Genomic DNA, 18,261 nt, shown 5'->3' on the forward strand with positions numbered 1-18,261 from the left:
TGTTGTAGGTAGAGTTAGGCAAATAAAAGTACAGTGATGGGTTGTGAGCAATGTTTGAATAATGGGACTGCAAAGGAAGTAAATAAAACCTAATAACTACCTATGAAATGTACCTCCTGGCTTTGTCTCTGCATCCACACAGACCTCTGTAGTGAATTTTCCAAATTAGCCAATTTGGCTTTCTTTCTCTTCATTCTGCAAAATTAAGCCCTAAGACTTGCGCTGTGAACATGGCCTATTGACAGTAGAACAACATGAACAGCGGTGTAAATGAGGAAGTGACCAGGTTAGAATTACCCACCATGAAATTGAAAGTGCTCATTCACTCATGACATTGTGGCAGGCATGATGTCTGCATATGTGCCTCACCTAATTCTCGCCGGACTCATAGGTAGGTCAAGCCTTAATAAGAACGGTATGCATAAATAATAGCCAGGTTTATAATTAAAAGTATATTGTTGGTACTGATATGTTGCTGTAGAGTAATACAATTTGAATCTTAAGTGACAACAAGCCACTAAGCTAATAATTATCATTAATTGTGTTCTTTAATAAAAAAAACTGTTAGGTCAGGAGACTAAATGTAATAGCCTATATGTGTTGTGTAGCTAACTCACTGAGTAACCTGTAGTGGATTGTGATATACACAATGCATTTGAATGCACCAGTGTAAAATAAGTGTCTGTTGTTGTTTTGTCAGGAATTCACAGTCAAATTGTTACAGTGAGTAAAGCATCAGTCAAGGCCGGAGGTTCCATCTCCATCCCATGTCTCTATGAGTCGGGCGACATAAACCATGTGAAATACTTGTGTAAAGGGAATAAATGGCTCTCCTGCTCATATGCTGTTAAAACAAATCAGCCAGATAATTCTGGAAAGTTTTCAATCTATGATGACATAAACCAAAGAATATTCACTGTGAAAATTAATGGTCTGACTGATGATGGCGGTAGTTACTGGTGTGCTGTGGAGAAAAAAGGATGGGATGTTAAACAACATTTTGAGCTGTCAGTCACCACAGGTAAAATCCATTAAATGTTTTAAACACACTTGAAATCCTTTCTGTAAACTACTTGGTGGAAAAACAGATGTCAGATTTTCACTTTCAAATTTCTCAGATAATACAGTCAGACCATGCTTTATTTTGTATTGTGCTTTTTTTCAAGGTATGCCAAGTCTGTACGTGGACCATCAGGAAATTACAGCATTTGAAGGAAGAAGTGTGACTGTCAGGTGCCACTGTAAATATCCAAAAATAACACAGTGGTGCAGGCTGGGCAGCACCTGTGTGTCAGATCAGACTGGATTGATACATGGAACAACAGTGACCATCGATAACAGTGTTCCAAATGGTTTCACTGTGACTATGATGGAACTAAAGACAGAGAGCAGTGGCTGGTATTGGTGCAACAATGGAGACTTTCAGATGCCAGTGCATGTAACTGTTCATGAATCAACAACAACTACTACAACTACATCGCCCAATACAGCAAGTAAGATACTAGGCATACTTTATTTTCATTAAATTAACGACCTATCATATAAATGAAGTCATTAAGCGGGCACAACACAGGTAACACAAATCAATCCCCGAAACAGTGCCTCATAATCTTTCAGAATAGAATATATTAATGCCCTTTACCTTGAAAATCGGGAAACTGCCTTGTAATGTAATGTCATAATATACAATGTAACAATATATTGAAATTTACCTGATTTTTCACATTTACTTACTCAGACTTTACAGGGACACTTCCAACCACCCAGCATTCCTCCCTGCTTACAAGTGGAGAGCCACATACAGCTCAGCCCACAAACTCCACTATAAACGGGCCAGGCGGAGAGAACCTGCAAGATAAACACAAGAGGTTTGGTTTTATAAATTAACATGTAAAAGAAGAATGTATGCATAAAGTAATCTCAGACATTATCATTTTTGCAAAAATTTTCACCCCCTTTTTTTTTTTAATGAAATGTACCTCTGATCTACATCTACTAGTTCCACTATTGTGACGACTCTCAGCACCACCCTCGTCTTAATGCTGTTGGTTGTCCCCGCTGCCTTTTTTGAATGGAGGATGATGATAAAAGGAAGTAAGTCTGTTGTAAACTCTGCTAAAACCAATTTAGATATATATGTTATTATGATTATTTATTATGATTATTATTACTTTAAAACTTTTTTACAAATCCATGTGTTTTAGATAAGACCAAGCTGGAGGGCTCTGACATCACTGTGGTAAGATATAGCCTTGGGTTTCCCATTATTCGTATGGTAATAAATATATGGTCAGCTTCCTCACTGGCATATTTGCTCTTTACTTGGTAAATACAACCTTTTATAGTGTGTCCAAATGTGGACTGATCATACATCAACATATGAAGTAAACAGCATTTAAGGAACATGACCAGTCAAGTGTATAATATACCATGCGTCCAAGTAAAATACACTGAGTGTGAATTAATGTCTTTAAATGACTAGATCTAGATGAGCAGAATTAGAATCTAATGAAAATAATTCCCCTATAAAATACTTGCTGCTCGATGCTGTGTGTAAACTAATTGTACTACAATAGCTGTGCCCCATCAGATTCTGTGACACTAGAGGCTCAACAATGAGGAAAACATTTATAATGTGATAATGTGATGCTATTGAAATACTATGAAGTTATCATTTGTGGTAATAGCAATCACAGTACAATATATGGCAAAAAAACATTTGCAGTAACAATTTATGCTCAAATCCTAATCCTGGTCAGTAAATCCAGTTTTAAAAACCCATCAAATTCAATGGCATCTAATTTAAAATAAATAAATTCACACACTTAAGTAGATACATAGTAGGCTGTATGTGGAAAACAACTGTGTTTACGCATTAAATTACGCTGTGCTTCATAATCAACATACAGGCCCAGCAGAAGGTGAACAAGAGAACATCTTGTTTTGTTTATCACAGTAATAAAAGAGGAGTGCCTTAGAACACATTTGCCTAAATTTGTATGTGTTTTTCTTTCCACTGTAATTGTATCATGCTGACTGTGAATCTCATCCTGCAGAACGATCTTCCCAAAGACAGTGTGACATACAGTACCATTGTAATAAAGGATGGTGTGCGAATATTGGTATGTCATTCATTTCAAACTCATATAGGCATCTCAATACGTCAACTCAAATGCAATATTGTTGTTATCATTAGTCTATACTGTTACTATCTTAGCATTATCATTTCTGTGCATGTTTTCTCTTATTAGACTGAACCAGTAGATGGAAGTGTGATCTACAGCACAGTGAAACATAATAAGTGCTAATGAGCAGAAAAGATGGGAGGACTTTAATCAAGCAAGTAAGAAATCATTCTGATGTACGCTTCATTAGTAGTATCGTACAACATTTTGGATAAACCCAATCAACCCAACAGTCTATATTGGAGACTTGGACAATTTAGGGAATGTCAGTCATCAATGTAATTTTTATGCAAACCTGCACACATGCAGCATATCAAATAATGTTGAAAAATGCAGACTCATTTCACTCATCATGAAATAGCGTGTGTATGGCACACCAATTCTTCTGCCATAATTGGTGTGTTATCGAGTAGCATACCCACTTTTTTGCGTGTTTATCGTATATGTATTCGCCGTTTGGCCTCTATTGATTCCCATTACCTTACGATTGTTTGTGAATTAAGGCCGTAGTGAGTAGTATGAAAGGGCAAAAATTCACAAAGGGAGGTTGGTTAGGGTGGTGGATGGGTAAAACCCAGGACTTTCACCCAGTATAGCGTATTCTGACCTGCCTATGGCATTTTCTTAAAGCCAACCCCATTGTTCTTTTCCTAAACCTTACACCCTTCTTCTTTTCCTAAACTCAATCGTAGCTTTTTTCTTTTCCTAAACCCAACCGAAGCTTTCTTCTCGCACGTTTTCGCGATAACAAGGCAAGGCGGCAACAACACGCCAAGTGGCGTGTATGTTTACGCCCACTGTAATCAGCATAGACATACACTCAGATAGCTTAACATGGATACAAATAACACGCCACTTGGCTTAAGAAACTCAGCGTGTATGTTTACGCAAAGGCATGATACATGTTGAAAAATGAGATGAAATAGTTTTTTTTACCCCACCCACACATGCTATGTCTCCAGAGTGAAAGGTGTAATGTGGAAATGTGTCTCTGTCAGTTTGACACATTAAGGGAGAGAAACAGTTGGAATATTGACCAAGAGCAGATTTGAAGTCACTCAAATTTAAAAGAAGTGACTTTGTGAGTACAACCCATTGTGTCTTTCTACAGCTTTTCCATTCACCGAGTTGACATCTTGCCTTTGAAGACAATCATGATCCAGGGAGGACCTTTATTAATTTTCATCCCTAAACCTCCTCCACTCGCTGGCTTAAAAAAGGTCATCTACATTCTGCAATTACATCAGGTTATCAAATTTTTTAAATGAATAATCTCCAGTACATGTAGTGTGCGATCCAATAGCATCCACGGGGTGTGGTATAATATTGGGCACAATTAAAAAAACAGCTGACCTAATTACTGTATGAAATTAATAAAATATATGAATTTTGATTCTGTATAAAGTGACACTCTATTATTGTGCAAATAAAAAAGAAAATTTAATATGATACATGTCAGCTATTCATTTTTATCTCAATCATTTTATTTTTAACTTGTTTTTTTCCCTCAATGTAAAGCACTTTGTAACTCATAATGAAGGCGAAATGTAGCTGCATAATTAAGTACTTTATCATCACATCAAACTGACATAACTGCAACAAAAAAAAGAGGAAGAGAGATTTCCCCAGTTGCAATTGCACATTTATGAATACCAGGAAATACAAAACTAGACTGCCAAGTGGTTTTGTGTGCTCACTGTCGACATGGCTGTTAATCTCAGAGTTTACAGATTTTTTTGTCTCATGCGTGAGCTGGTTATGTCAATTCTGTAATTTTTCAATTGTCTTCAAATTATATTGTCAAGACATGTTAGAGGAATATTGATAGCTATATATGCAGTCAAATGCAGTATTTGCTCTTGTTGCAGGAATTCACAGCATAACTACAGTCAGTGTCGTGGAAGTGTCAGGGCTGGAAGTTCAATCTCTATCATGTCTCTGTGGCTTACAATACATAAACCATGTGAAATACTTATATACTAATACCTACATAGTCAAAACAAACCAACATCAGTACATTACAAGGTTTAATGGATTTATGAAACCACAAATTTTTTGATGGTTTTTAGACTACAGTTTTGCAAGGTGTTGCCTGATGTTATCATTTGGTTGTGCAGTCATTTCTTCCTTCACTTTTTTCATTTGTAGCTGTTACACCTATTTTCAAACCTTCACTCCATATTTGCGAAATTACTTTGGACATTTCCTGTCTATGCCTGTCTAATTTCATTTGCAAAAAAACTGATCTGAAACCATTGGCGGAAACAATAAGTATGAGTCTGTGTGTATGATCTTTTCATTATTTAATTTAGCTGTTTGAAATAAAATCATGATCGTATTGATCATACAATGTTATGACTACAATTCATTTTAAATAAATTAACACAATTCCGTCCACAGACCGGGAGTGCTGATCTTTTCTTTGAAAATGGGGGGCTTTGCACTGATTCTCCAGTAAACTATATTGGGGAAGTATGCTCTTGCTGCACAGTACACACCTAATCTAACTAACCAATGTAAGGCAACTTCCTTACATTGCATAATTAGCAAGATTAGGAAGTAGATTATCAGTCTTGCATGGGGCATGTTAATGTAGTTATGTCTGCTCGATCACCGACATGGCTGTTCATTTAATCTTTCTTCTCTTCCTCACTGGACTCACAGGTCAGTAACAGGAATCATTTTATAACTGTGCATGTATTGTTTGCTTCTAATAGTTAGGTCAAAAAAGGATGACAGTGATAACTGTCACTTAGACAAGTAACATCCTTCAGTTTTGTATTATATAGATTTTGAAGACTACGATGGCCTAATGTGTAAAATAATGGGGACAGTTGTATAGACAGTAGGCAGGTCGTATGAAGGAAGATTATTGTATTTTGTATTGAATATAACTTTATTAATTGTACTTGTTGCAGGAATTCACAGCATAACTACAGTCAGTGAAGTGTCAGTGAAGGCTGGAAGTTCAATCTCTATCCCGTGTCTCTATGGCGTACAATACACAAACCATGTGAAATACTTATGTAAAGGATATCATTGGCACTCCTGCTCCTATATTGTCAAAACAAACCAACACAATTCAGGAAGGTTTTGGATCTCTGATAACAAAACCCAAAGTATCTTCACAGTGACTATTCATAATCTGGCAGATGAGGATACTGATTATTGGTGTGCTGTGGAGATTAATGGAGGGGCAGATATCAAAGAGTATTTTCACCTTTCTGTCACCAGAGGTAAGAGCCCTTAAATCATATTTCTGCACATTTCAAATCCATTGTGACATTTCAAGAATTTGTTTAAAAAAATACTTAAATTTTTGCAACAAAGAGCAGTTATTTCCTTATGTACTTTGTGAGTCAAAAGTAAGAAGGCATGTTAAATCCTAAGGGATTATTTATCTCCCCGATGTAACCTCTGTACAAATGCAAAACATATTTAAAGCATCACCTATATCTACAAGTTATTAAGCTACCAACAATGTCCTATTCAATTTGTTTTTTCCATTAAGATACATCACATCTCTACGTGGATCAACAGGAGATTACAACGTTTAATGGAAATAATATAACTATCAATTGTTACTATATTAACACTGGAGAAATGAAGTGGTGCAGGCTGGGCAGCTCCTGTGTGACGAGGTCGTCTGGATCAATAGATGGAACAAAAGTGACCATCAGTGGAGGGATGTCCAGGGCTTTTACTGTGACTATGAGTGGACTGAGGACAGAGAGCAGCAGCTGGTATTGGTGTGCCAAAGGAGACTTACAGATGCCAGTATACGTAACTGTCAGAGAGAGACCAATAGTACCTACCACTAGTAAATACTACAATTTTATAAGTACATTATTTGATGAGTAATTTGATTTAACATAGAAGAGATATTAGAAATCACTATTGTCATTTTACTCTACTTATCATTGTCTTGTTTTGCATTAAAGCCACCGTTGCAACAACAAGCCATTTAACCACCTTATCACCTGAGACTGTCAGGTTAGAAGCTTTCACTTTTGCATGCAACTACATTTGGGAACTTTTTAAACAAGTATTTTTATTTCATTTGTACTGTGTGCTTAAAATGTATTCTGCAGTGCTTCCGATCTAAAGCACTTCCTCATCCCTTTGAGTTTGCTGATCTTCATTGTAACGGTGCTCTTGCTCATCTGGTTCATGTTGAAAAGACACAGTAAGTAAATGTAATTCATAAATATGTTTACTATAAACGTAGATTATTGTGCATTATTGTCATGAGCATTGATAGTCACGTTGTCTTTGCTTCACTTTTAGAACAGACCAGAGCAGATTCATCCGCTACAAGAAAGGTAAGATAAGGAGTATGTATTATGGTCACAAATACAGGAATATGTTCTGTTCTGTGCTCCTTCAACACAGAGGATGTGACGCACAGTACTTAAAAAAACTCCAGGCTAGTTAAGGAAATGTATAAAAAATGATTGTAGCTGTAGCTAATCTATTCCTTTTCTTATTTTTTTAGGCAAGACTTAAATATTAATATTTTCTTGGAAAACTTTTACTAGTAACCTTGTATGGTAATCCCCCTCAAGTATTTACTTTATCTCCAGGCACTGGACCTTGGGGGACAAGCCTCCATTGCTACCCCCTCTCTCTGGAAATCTCTCACTCAGGCATTCAAAACCGCACTCAAAACCCACCTATTTAATTAAATTGACTTTGTAATCTTGTAATTTGCTTCTCATTATTGTAGTTGTATTGTTGTATACTTGTATGGCTGTACTGTTTCTAACTTTGTTAATATGTATAGAGCCTTTGAGTTCCTTTTAAAAGGGCTATATAAAATGTATTATTTATTATTATTACAATTAGTATGAAATGGTTCATACTTACCATTTTAACAAAGGTTGTTATGTTGATGTGTAACCTGATCTAGTCTAATGAAATGGTGTATGCTTTTATTTGAATAACATTTGGTTTGCTCCTTGATCAGACTGAAGAGGAAGTAACATACGGCAATGTTGGGCACATGGGAAAAACTTCAGACAAGGTAGCCCTAAATCAGTAAAACTACAACTTGTATTAGACAATACAAGTACAGAAAAAGACACATAAGTACACTCCAATAGCATTTTTTATTTCATCATACACTTTTGTAATTGAATGAAGCAAAACAAATGGATAATGTTTGTTTCTTCTTTCTCACCCAGAGGTCAGATGATAAGAGTGATGTGGATGTGACGTACAGCTCTGTGATTGTTGTAGGACAACAGACTCTAAAAAGGGTAAATTTTAGGAGATCCAATGCAGCGGTGGACTCTTACTCTGGTTTATCTTTGATTGTTTTTCCTAATTGTCATTTCCTTCTGTTGTTCAACAGGTTGAAGCAAGAGATGAGGATGTAACATATAGCACGTTGGCTTAGCATCAGCAAAACCTGTAACTGTTACCCCTACATCTATGACTGGACTTTTAGATGACACTGTTGCAATGTGTCAACTGTTCTTTGGTTTTAAATAAATTAAAGCTTTTACATCATTTTGAGTTTTTTAAAAGGGTTTACACTTCTCCTTTGTTATATTTCTCTACATAGCTGCAAAACATTTCAAACAAATACTGACCTGGGCCTAATTTTTCGAAAGCATCCTCAAGCTATGATTGCAAAATCCATTTTACAAACCTTAAAGGTGCAAGATGATATACTGACAGCTAGTGTTTAAAATAGTTACTGCAGTCAAAATTCAAAATACTGGAGAAAATCGTCTCTCCCAGCCCCTCCTCCCCAGACTTGAAGTTCATAGAGGTTCTGTTCAGAGGTTCAGTCTGAGATCCTGGCCTCCACAACAATGTTGCTAGACACTTGTCTTACATAGCTGGACATTACTTCACAGCACAGCAGAGTAGCTATCGTTGGATGCTGGCTATATTGACAGTCATAAAAGCCTGTGCTCATGCTCTCTACCCAAAACACTTAGAATTGTAGGAACGGCTAAACGCCCCACAACTTCGCTGTTCTCTCCACCCGACTGACAGTCACACTTTCTGGGCTTAGAATTCCGGGAGGAACTGCTCAAGTACCACTACCTTACCACCCTTTTCAAACGATTGAACACATTTATTGGCTTAGAATTATGGCAACAATTGCTAAACACACTGTAAACTTAAGGCCCTCTTTTCCCAATTTCCAGCCCCTCTTTCTTGGCTTAAAATAACTCACTGTTGCCACTGAACAGGCTACACGTTTTAAACAGATGTTAACTCTTAGAGCAGACAAAAGTTGACTCATTGGCAATAACAACAGCATGTCTTTGGTCACAAAGCTATTATACAGATTTTGTAAAAGTGGTCATGTTAATGTTATCTAATGTTGCTTATAAAATTAGTTTAAACAGGGGATGCAACAGATATGCAGAGTGCATGAGAAAAACCTCAGATGAGGTAACTGTAAACAATTTAAACCATAATATGTAATACACAAGCTCGATAAAGTAATCCATTTAATATTGTAATACAAACCAGTGATGATCTGAAACACATTTAAAATGAATCAAAAATGGAAACAGTCATCTGTGTGTTCTTCTTTACCCAGAGGTCTAATAAGGTTTACAGGTTAAAGTGTGCATGTATGTTTATCTGATGAGCAGGTGGCACCTTGTATGAAAGCCTCAGCCACCGGTGCATGAATCTGTTAGTGAATTGTGCCTCTAGTCTGAAAATTGCTTTGAGTAGTTGTTAAAACTAGAAAAGCGCCAAATGTGATATGGAAGGAATATGAAGGTATGTGGTTAAAGCCACAGACAAAGGAGAAATATTAAGATACCTTACCCCAGAAGTTCAGTATTTTCTGCAGACCATTTTGTTGGAGTCTCACCAAGTCAAAATGGTACCATTTAATTGTCACTTGTTTTTTCTTCAAAACTGGCATCATTTTGCTTGCTTGAATAAATGATTTGCTCTTCCTTGCTCATTTTAATTTTGACACATTCATTTTTACAACAGGGCTTTGACAAGTCTTTAAGCGTATCTCCAATAACCGTATACTTGGGTTTACTGCTCTCACTTATTAGGCATACATTCACAATAAGATCCTGATTTTCCTATAATTTTCCTACTTATTATCAGGATGTTTATAAAATCCTACTATATAGTGTACTAGCCACAACTTTAGGTTTTCTTTTTCTGTATATACCATATAGGCTACGCTTTTAATTAAAAAAAAGTACAGTATATTGCATGTTTGGCGAATTAGTCATTGAAAGTCATTTGTAACTGAATAAAGATAAATTTGCATAGAGAAGTATAAAATCATTTTATTTCACCTGCTTCATGAAGTTGCAAACATCTGAAGGGGGAATTTGCAAAAAGATCCCTATTTTATCAATTTTGATATCTTTTTTTAAATTGTGCCCTCACAGTGTTAGTTTATTGATTTAGGGTGTGGCTTGTATCTCTTTTTGCAAAAATAACTCTTAATTTCAATCAGTGCATTGTTATGCGCATAGTTATGAAAGGGGTGGTGATGTTGATAAAACATTCTTTTTGTAACTATTGGTGAGAGGAAAACATTTTGTTTACAATTGGTTACTGCCACATGTCAGTATCCTTCGGTGATCTTTTATTTTGAAATGTTGGGTCTACTGGGGAAGCCACTTGAAGCAATGTTTTTCTTCAGCAAGCTAAAGCTATTTTAAGAGAAATCCACTGTTATTGATGTGGTTCAGCTCACACATTTTAATAATTTTAATTATTTTTACTGTTTTTTGCTGATTTATTTATTTTTTGTCCCAGTTTTTATCCTTAGAATTCGGTTCATTGCCAAGTACAAGTAATTTGCTTTGGTACATAGACAAAAACATGAATATGGAATAAAAATAAATACAATACAAATATTAAAAGAAATGCTAATTTTTAAAGAACTTTATATTCCAATGTCAACATAAGAGATAACATTTAGAGCCAGGGGTCAATCAACAACAAGAAACATGGCTTAGGCCTACACAATAATCTTTTTCTTTTTTTTAAAGATAAAACCACGCAAACATGGCGTGACGGGAAACCTTTTTACTCAGGCACAAATGTGGCCGTTCCGGGTCCTGAGCCTGGATGTGATAGGTCTGGATTTTATTGCAGTGCAGTCTCCTTCAGCTCGCCCTTCTACCGGTGACGCCTGCTTTGGCCGTGCAGTGTTAGGAACATCTCTAACAAAGTAACTTTTGTTTACCGTTAGCACCATCCGCTACTGGTAAGATAGCTATTTATTCCGCCTGACACCGTTATTCATCTCCATTACAAGCGAAAAGTAGTGTGTTAGGGTGTCTTAACACACACCGGTACTTTAAAGGCTAACAAAGTTAGCTAAGCTAGCTGCACTTGGCATGCGTCGGACACATGTCAAGTTAAAGCAGGCGATGTGTGCTTTCAATTAAACGTTACATGCTGCTGATAAAACGGAGGGTGTTCTGCAGACCTATTACAAGAAAACATTCACAACTTATTACTTAAATGTTTGCTGTCACTTGGTTAACTTTCCTATGGCCTAGTTAGCAGTAGTGAGATAACGTTAGCTGATAATGTCTTTTGACTGGTTAATTTACTCTTCTCGCTAACTGGCACCGGTATGTGCCTTGACACGCCTAGCTGTTTCTGCCAATTTACTTAAAGGACTTCCTTAATAAGAAGCAGGCCTTAACTAGTCACTCCAGTGCGGCAAAATGGCTCCCCGCTTGCTCAGTAACCTTGCCCACCGGCTGTCATGTATGGCCATGACTACTTGCAGCACTGGTGTGCTGACACTGTGCAAAATGTGTTCAGTTAATGTGTTCAGTAAATTCTAGTTTGTGAAAATGGACATATCAGCATTTGCACCCTCAAATTGGTAACATGAAACACATCTCATTTTAGAGAGGTTTGAGTGTACAGCAAAGTGTTGCAGATTATGAGCTGACCCAAATGTTGCAGGTCAGCCTGTGTGGCAAGGAAGACCCAAATGCATCTTGTCATTAGCTTTCCCCTCAACAGGTGTAGCAATCGCAGGGCGAACAGCTACTGGAGCAATTGGCATCCTCATGTCAGCCAGGCTTGTTTTCTTTGGCTTCAAAAATAATACATCTTCTATACCAGCCAGTATTTTACGTAAACCATTTGCCTGCAAATTCTCACAGTGCATTTATAGATCCATTGCTTTTGTATACTTAAACTGTACGGTACATATGTGTCCATGAGCGGTACAATTGAAAGACAGCAAGTCCTGCCTTGAAGTCCAAATAATGGTGACCTGTCATACAAAGACAGTTGCTTACTACTTAACAGTATCGCTTATCATCCTCGCATTTGCAGCTGTTGCTTTATGCACATGTCACACGTCTGAATGCACAGTGGAGGTGAATTGGTTATTTCATTGTGGAATTCTGTAAAAAAAATGTTTTTTTTAGTTTACATCATTTTGGGTTTCTTTAACTGTGAACAAGCTGGTGGAAATGTACTCCTAGGTCAGAAAAATAAGTTGAGCATTGTTTTTTGCTTGTATCTACAGATACAATGGCTGTTCCTCCCTGCTATGCTGACCTGGGCAAATCTGCCAAGGACATCTTCAACAAAGGCTATGGTATGTTTCTTATGGTTTGACCAAGTAGGACTGCTTTATTAAAATGTATAAAATGCTAAGTCTAGTTGATATTGTAGACATGCTTAAAATATTTAGAAGAAATATATATATTTATTTTCTTCAGGATTTGGCTTGGTGAAGCTCGATGTCAAGACAAAGTCAGCCAGTGGAGTGGTAAGGTCATCTATTTATCCTAATAGAAAACTAGAGCACGCTTTATAGTAACTAATGTGAAGCACATCAAAGTCACAGCAAAGTTCTTCATTTATTGATTGAACATCTGCTGCACTGTTGAATCCCTGCACTGTTTACATTTTCATTTGATCACTTTTTCACTTTTACACGATCATCATTACACACACACGTCTACAATACTATCTCACCTTATCATGGTCATTGCATTTCTGTGAGATTTTTTTATTTTTAAATTATTCTTAGGTATGTGTGATATATCTGTGTATACATGTTATGTCATGGTAGTCATGCTACTGGATAGTACTTTTTATCAAAATTATCAGTTTTTTTTTAGCTCTATAGATTACACACAATTATCTTTGTTTTCAACGAGTGATAAAGGTTTTTTGACTTTTAAGGTTAGAAAAAGGACTGGCTGCCATGTCTAATCAGAGGGCACTGAATGAGTTTATATTAAATATTTCATTCAGTGTAACAGTGTCTTAACACATTTCTTGTGATTGACTTTTTCTAAAAAATTATCCCTTGCAGGAATTCAAAACAGCTGGTTCCTCCAACACTGATACCAGCAAAGTTGCAGGCACTCTGGAAACTAAATACAAGAGGTCAGAATACGGCCTGACCTTCACTGAGAAGTGGAACACTGACAACACCTTGGGAACAGAAATCACTGTTGAAGATCAGGTTAGGAAAATATAATTTTTTTTACACCTGGTTATTTATCATGTGTCAATAGTAACTGTCACGCGAGGCAACGTTAATTCATTTTAATGTCAAATGGTTTTGCATTTTCCATTTTCTCACAGATTGCCAAAGGACTGAAATTGACCTTTGACACAACCTTCTCACCAAACACTGGGTAAGATAATGGTTAAAATGAACTAATTAATTGATGGAAAAGTTAGTTTCATGTGGATTTTACTTGAACTATGCCTTTGCTTCTCCACATGAGACATTTTGGCAACCTGATATGTACTGTACATGCTCATGACAAGTGTAGTTGCTGGCCATGTGACCCCAGTCCCAATATGGAACAAGTCAGATGCAACACATTACTGTGATTGGCTGTTGGGTTTTGCACATTTGTGGAAAAAAAAAAAAGTTACTAGTGTGCCCCGCTTGTACGTGGCCCAGAAGAAGCCTGTCCTTTTTCTATTGCATGTGGGAATGTTGATGAAGTTGAGTTATGTGGCAACATTGAGACAAATGTATGTTTAAGGATGCAGTGTAATGCTCAGCCTAGGAAGTAAACATTAGCACTTTGGCAGTGTCTGGCAAACCGGACTGGTCAGCAATGGGCTGGTCAGAAGTTCTAAATTAAAGCAAAGTTGGTTAAAATAGTTGAAGTGTCTAAAACTTTTTTTCTTTAAGGTGTTTTAGAAATGCGCCCTTTTTGTAAGAAGTTTTTTTTTTTCCCAATTTCATATTGCTATTAAGCTGAGGGCATATGTTTCCAATTATCACTGGGGTTCATGAATCTATGGCAGTTGTTTCCAAAGTTGGGTTTCACAACACCCTGGGGGGCTTTGAGGACAGGTGCCACAAGATTTGTTCATTCCTATTTTTTTTGTTTATTTAAAAGGTTTTTACCACATCAATTTATTTTTTGGATAAAATTAAGCCGCATTTACATGACGTTTTGTATGTTACATTTTCAAACCTATCAAAACGGGGAACATTCAATCGTTCCCTGTTTTGCAATAGATATCAAAATCGGCCATGGCAAATTTCATGCAAACTGATTGTTGGGCAAATTTTTCCTGAACGATCCGGCTCTTGAATGATGGGATGGATTTCTGTCATGTAAGAAATTATGGTCGGTGGTCACACAGTTCTGTCCAAAAAGACTAGTTAACACAGTGTACAAGTTGGATTAAAATGCAATTTCTGCCCAAAATACAAAATTTTGTCTCAGACTGACTGAATTGCCAGGTGATGTAATTTGTATCATAGTGTGGAGCACTTGGTGTGTGTTTTATGGTAACGGATTATGCAGGAAGATTATTGCTATTGATTTGTAAATTTAAAGTTTTTTTTTTTTTTTTTTTTTTTTTTTTTTTTAGGCTAAAAATTTATTGCAGGAAATGTAAGCTGACCCTCCAAGAAAAGCTTTTTGATGTCTAAACAAACTTGATTTCTGGTGAGGTTTAACCAAAAGCTGTGTTTCTCAACAGCAAGAAGAGTGGCAAAGTTAAGACCGCCTACAAGCGTGAGTTCGTTAACTTGGGCTGCGATGTCGACTTTGACTTTGCTGGCCCCACTATCCACGGAGCTGCTGTTGTCGGTTATGAGGGGTGGCTTGCAGGTTACCAGATGAGCTTCGACACCGCCAAATCCAAGATGACCCAGAACAACTTTGCCATTGGCTACAAGACGGGAGACTTCCAGTTGCACACTAATGTGTAAGTTGAAAACCTTTTCTCATGAGGTTTGAATTTTTGTAATCTGTTTGCACTTGTATTCTCTGACAGGATGAAACTTCTGTTTACTTGATCTAGAATTTATCTTCTCTTTATTTCTCTTTTTTGTGTTACATCAACTTAAAAGTTGGAACACTTGTCCTTTAAATAAGGACTATTTAAGTCCTTATTTAAATCATTATGTTTTAAAAGTTGTAACATGTGCTGAGTAACTGTAACGTTCGTTATACATGTAGCTATAATGGCTGTAATTCATCAATTGATATAATCTTATAACGCATCCGAGGGCTGTATGCTGTAAAGCCTTTAATGTGGCTGTAACGGTAATGTCTCTCTTCCCCAACTGCCAGCTAGTAGCTAGCAGTAGCTTATAGCATGACAGGATATCTCCTTGGTTCTCTCAAAACATCCACAGAGTTGATATCCATAAATATTCAAACAGGGTGGGACGCGTGGGGTTGTATACTCTTTTGCCCACACGGGTCATTTTCAGGCACAACCCAGTTAATACTTGAGTCTGATGGGGGCCACATTTTTAAAATGATGTGAACAGTTAGTCAAGAAAAATTGCAACTGGCAATAAATCCGAATTGAGCATTAAGGTCTGCAGCCTGAATGTAGCCTATGTTGTGTGTTCCAAATTGATTAAATATGGTAACCTCCTCAATGAGAAGTATTTTACTATGTAATTAAGCTGCAGGGGAAATGTATCACATTGATTTTAACATTGGCAACAAGATGTTGAACATTAATTCTCAGCCAAAGCTGAATCTATAACTGTAAAATGTGTGAGACTATACCATCTGAATTTTTCCCTCACTAAAGCTTGTAAACAATCCAAATTATATATCCTGTAGCATGATCTCAACTATGCTTATGATCTTTAAAGCAATGATGGTGCTGAGTTTGGAGGCTCCATCTACCAGAAGGTGAGCGACACGCTGGAGACGGCAGTCAACCTGGCCTGGACCGCTGGCAGCAATAGCACACGCTTTGGTATTGCAGCCAAATACCAGCTGGACAAGGATGCCTCCGTCAGTGTGAGTAGTGAAGCAGAGGCTTTCAGAATGGTGTGGATGAGGCAAAAGAAAAAGTGTCACCAAATGACTTTTGTTTTGTTTTTTTCCTCAATAGGCTAAAGTAAACAACAATAGTCTTGTTGGTGTTGGGTACACCCAAACTCTTAGACCAGGTAAGGTGGTTTCCTACACGTTCATGGTCAGCTGAAGGATGTTTGACTATGTTCTATAGTTGAATCCCTCTTATTTTTAGTATACACCTTTAAGCTCCACACTGGAGTTATTGCGTTCACATCAGTTTTGAGCAAATGCACTATAAAAGACTTGACCTAGAATAGAGTAATTTATAGCAACACTTGCCAGCCTTTTCCTGTTAACTCTCATTCTCAGAAGTCCCACCCATGTTGAGAAAAGTAATTTTCCACTTGTAATAACTTATGTTGGTTCTTCTTGCCTGTGCAGGTGTAAAACTCACCCTGTCTGGCCTGATTGATGGCAAGAACATCAACGCTGGTGGCCACAAGCTGGGTCTGGGTTTGGAACTGGAAGCCTAAGGTTTCAACATACTGCACGGGACTAGGGAATATCAGAAGAATCTGGCCTTAAATGTATGTCCACTCAAACCAGCAAGGGGATATCTCAGAGAGATTGGTTCAAAGGCTACGACGACAAACTTACTTGTTGAGTACCACTCCAAGTTGGTGCTTTTGTCATATGTATATTTTACCTTTTTGTTGCTTTTTACTTTGTAGTTGCAACTATTCAAGAGACAGTTGGTGGCTTATTTATAAATCATGTAATTGTTTCTGTCCAGCACTGCCATAACAATGAAATCCAATACAATCCCTTTGCCTGTGACCAACTCAGCGTGGCTTTATTGTGATAATCCCCAGACCGTCGACATCAGTTTACTGTTTTGTGTGGCGAGTGTTGTCATACCTTCTCTCTGATTTTACAATCATGACCATCTGATATTCCTTTGTCATCTACAGTTTTAATTTACATACCTTGTTGAGTACACTAGTCTTTTTTCTGCTATTATTTAAGTGCTGCAACCTTCCTGTTCATGCACACAAGGACAAACTACAGTTCTGTAATGTTTTTGTTTTGCGTCGGCCTTCAGGGTTTGGAATGTTGTTAAAGATGCACATAACCTTCCCTTAAACTGGGCAGCTTGTGGGTTGGTTAAAGTTGGGTCTGTAAATTGGAAAGAAAGGTGTACACTTGGCCGACCAAGCAGAATCAATTTTAGTTAATTCTGTACTAACAGACTACTGTGGGGGGCACATAATTAATGTTCACAATAATGCCAAACTATCATTGTCTGGAAGAGGTCTAACTCAAAGTTGCAATTGTGCGCTCTTAGAAAGTGCTTCTCTGCACTGGGCAGTGACAAAGCCCGCCGGAAGACTTGGAGGTCCTTATGTGTATGGATACATTTTCAATAAAGTCTTTGAACTCCAAAAAGGTACTTGTAATGTGATATTTTAGTGCTATTCAAATACGCATAAGTCAAGAATTACATTTACCAAAAAATCGGACATGTATAGGTACCTTAAGCAAAGCTAAGGAAACCTTCAGAAGAGATGATGCATGATACAAAGAGGAACAAATTATGGAAAACGACACGAGCTGTGTCATGTTTTAAGTAGAACTGATCTATTTTTAGCCTGGGGTATGTCTCACACATCACCACCTTCACTAGATTTATACATTGTGGCCAAGCTGGAGCCACCCAGAGTGAAGTTTGGACATTGTTCATGGGAGCAGAAAGTTGGATTTACTGTCAATTCTTTGTCTGGTATGGCACTGTAAAATGATTGTTGCTATTAATCCAATGGTCTGATATTGATCTACAACAACCA

General features: G+C 37.2%; 3 protein-coding genes across 4 annotated transcripts; all 3 read left to right on the forward strand.

Moving 5' to 3' along the window:
- The first annotated feature begins 200 nt into the window (after positions 1 to 200).
- Positions 201 to 5,438, forward strand: LOC117960891 (polymeric immunoglobulin receptor-like). The gene is made up of 9 exons (XM_034899173.1): positions 201 to 391; positions 701 to 1,021; positions 1,167 to 1,493; positions 1,739 to 1,868; positions 2,000 to 2,094; positions 2,205 to 2,239; positions 3,057 to 3,122; positions 3,252 to 3,343; positions 4,297 to 5,438. Exons 1-8 carry the CDS (start codon positions 346 to 348, stop codon positions 3,306 to 3,308), a joined length of 1,077 nt encoding a protein of 358 aa, XP_034755064.1. The 5' UTR covers positions 201 to 345; the 3' UTR covers positions 3,309 to 3,343; positions 4,297 to 5,438.
- Positions 5,439 to 5,543: 105 nt separating this feature from the next.
- LOC117960892 (CMRF35-like molecule 1) lies at positions 5,544 to 7,949 on the forward strand. Of its 2 annotated transcripts, none has more exons than XM_034899174.1 (7): positions 5,544 to 5,849; positions 6,104 to 6,421; positions 6,697 to 7,026; positions 7,127 to 7,178; positions 7,277 to 7,371; positions 7,473 to 7,507; positions 7,769 to 7,949. In XM_034899174.1, the coding sequence occupies exons 1-7, from the start codon at positions 5,804 to 5,806 to the stop codon at positions 7,868 to 7,870; spliced, it is 978 nt and encodes a 325-aa protein (XP_034755065.1). In that variant the 5' UTR covers positions 5,544 to 5,803; the 3' UTR covers positions 7,871 to 7,949. The 2 variants fall into 2 exon arrangements, with proteins under 2 accessions (XP_034755065.1, XP_034755066.1); XM_034899175.1 differs by having other exon boundaries at positions 5,545 to 5,849; positions 6,697 to 7,005.
- A 3,252-nt stretch (positions 7,950 to 11,201) lies between these two features.
- On the forward strand, positions 11,202 to 17,863 carry vdac2 (voltage-dependent anion channel 2). The gene is made up of 9 exons (XM_034899176.1): positions 11,202 to 11,400; positions 12,691 to 12,762; positions 12,887 to 12,936; positions 13,489 to 13,641; positions 13,764 to 13,816; positions 15,132 to 15,359; positions 16,267 to 16,417; positions 16,512 to 16,569; positions 16,859 to 17,863. Exons 2-9 carry the CDS (start codon positions 12,696 to 12,698, stop codon positions 16,948 to 16,950), a joined length of 852 nt encoding a protein of 283 aa, XP_034755067.1. The 5' UTR covers positions 11,202 to 11,400; positions 12,691 to 12,695; the 3' UTR covers positions 16,951 to 17,863.
- The last annotated feature ends 398 nt before the right edge of the window (positions 17,864 to 18,261 follow it).

This window comes from Etheostoma cragini, chromosome 17, assembly GCF_013103735.1.
Source record: "Etheostoma cragini isolate CJK2018 chromosome 17, CSU_Ecrag_1.0, whole genome shotgun sequence".
NCBI lineage: Eukaryota > Metazoa > Chordata > Actinopteri > Perciformes > Percidae > Etheostoma > Etheostoma cragini.

Bases quoted from the DNA above. Each gene is read 5' to 3' on its own strand.
- LOC117960891 (XM_034899173.1), top strand. From the start codon at position 346: ATGATGTCTGCATATGTGCCTCACCTAATTCTCGCCGGACTCATAG. The intron at 1,494-1,738 runs GTAAGATACTAG...TTACTTACTCAG, and splicing joins TACATCGCCCAATACAGCAA to ACTTTACAGGGACACTTCCA. The intron at 1,869-1,999 runs GTTTGGTTTTAT...TACATCTACTAG, and splicing joins CTGCAAGATAAACACAAGAG to TTCCACTATTGTGACGACTC.
- LOC117960892 (XM_034899174.1), top strand. From the start codon at position 5,804: ATGGCTGTTCATTTAATCTTTCTTCTCTTCCTCACTGGACTCACAG. The intron at 5,850-6,103 runs GTCAGTAACAGG...TACTTGTTGCAG, and splicing joins CTTCCTCACTGGACTCACAG to GAATTCACAGCATAACTACA. The intron at 7,508-7,768 runs GTAAGATAAGGA...CTTTATCTCCAG, and splicing joins ATTCATCCGCTACAAGAAAG to GCACTGGACCTTGGGGGACA.
- vdac2 (XM_034899176.1), top strand. From the start codon at position 12,696: ATGGCTGTTCCTCCCTGCTATGCTGACCTGGGCAAATCTGCCAAGGAC. The intron at 12,937-13,488 runs GTAAGGTCATCT...TATCCCTTGCAG, and splicing joins CAAAGTCAGCCAGTGGAGTG to GAATTCAAAACAGCTGGTTC. The intron at 13,817-15,131 runs GTAAGATAATGG...GTTTCTCAACAG, and splicing joins ACCTTCTCACCAAACACTGG to CAAGAAGAGTGGCAAAGTTA.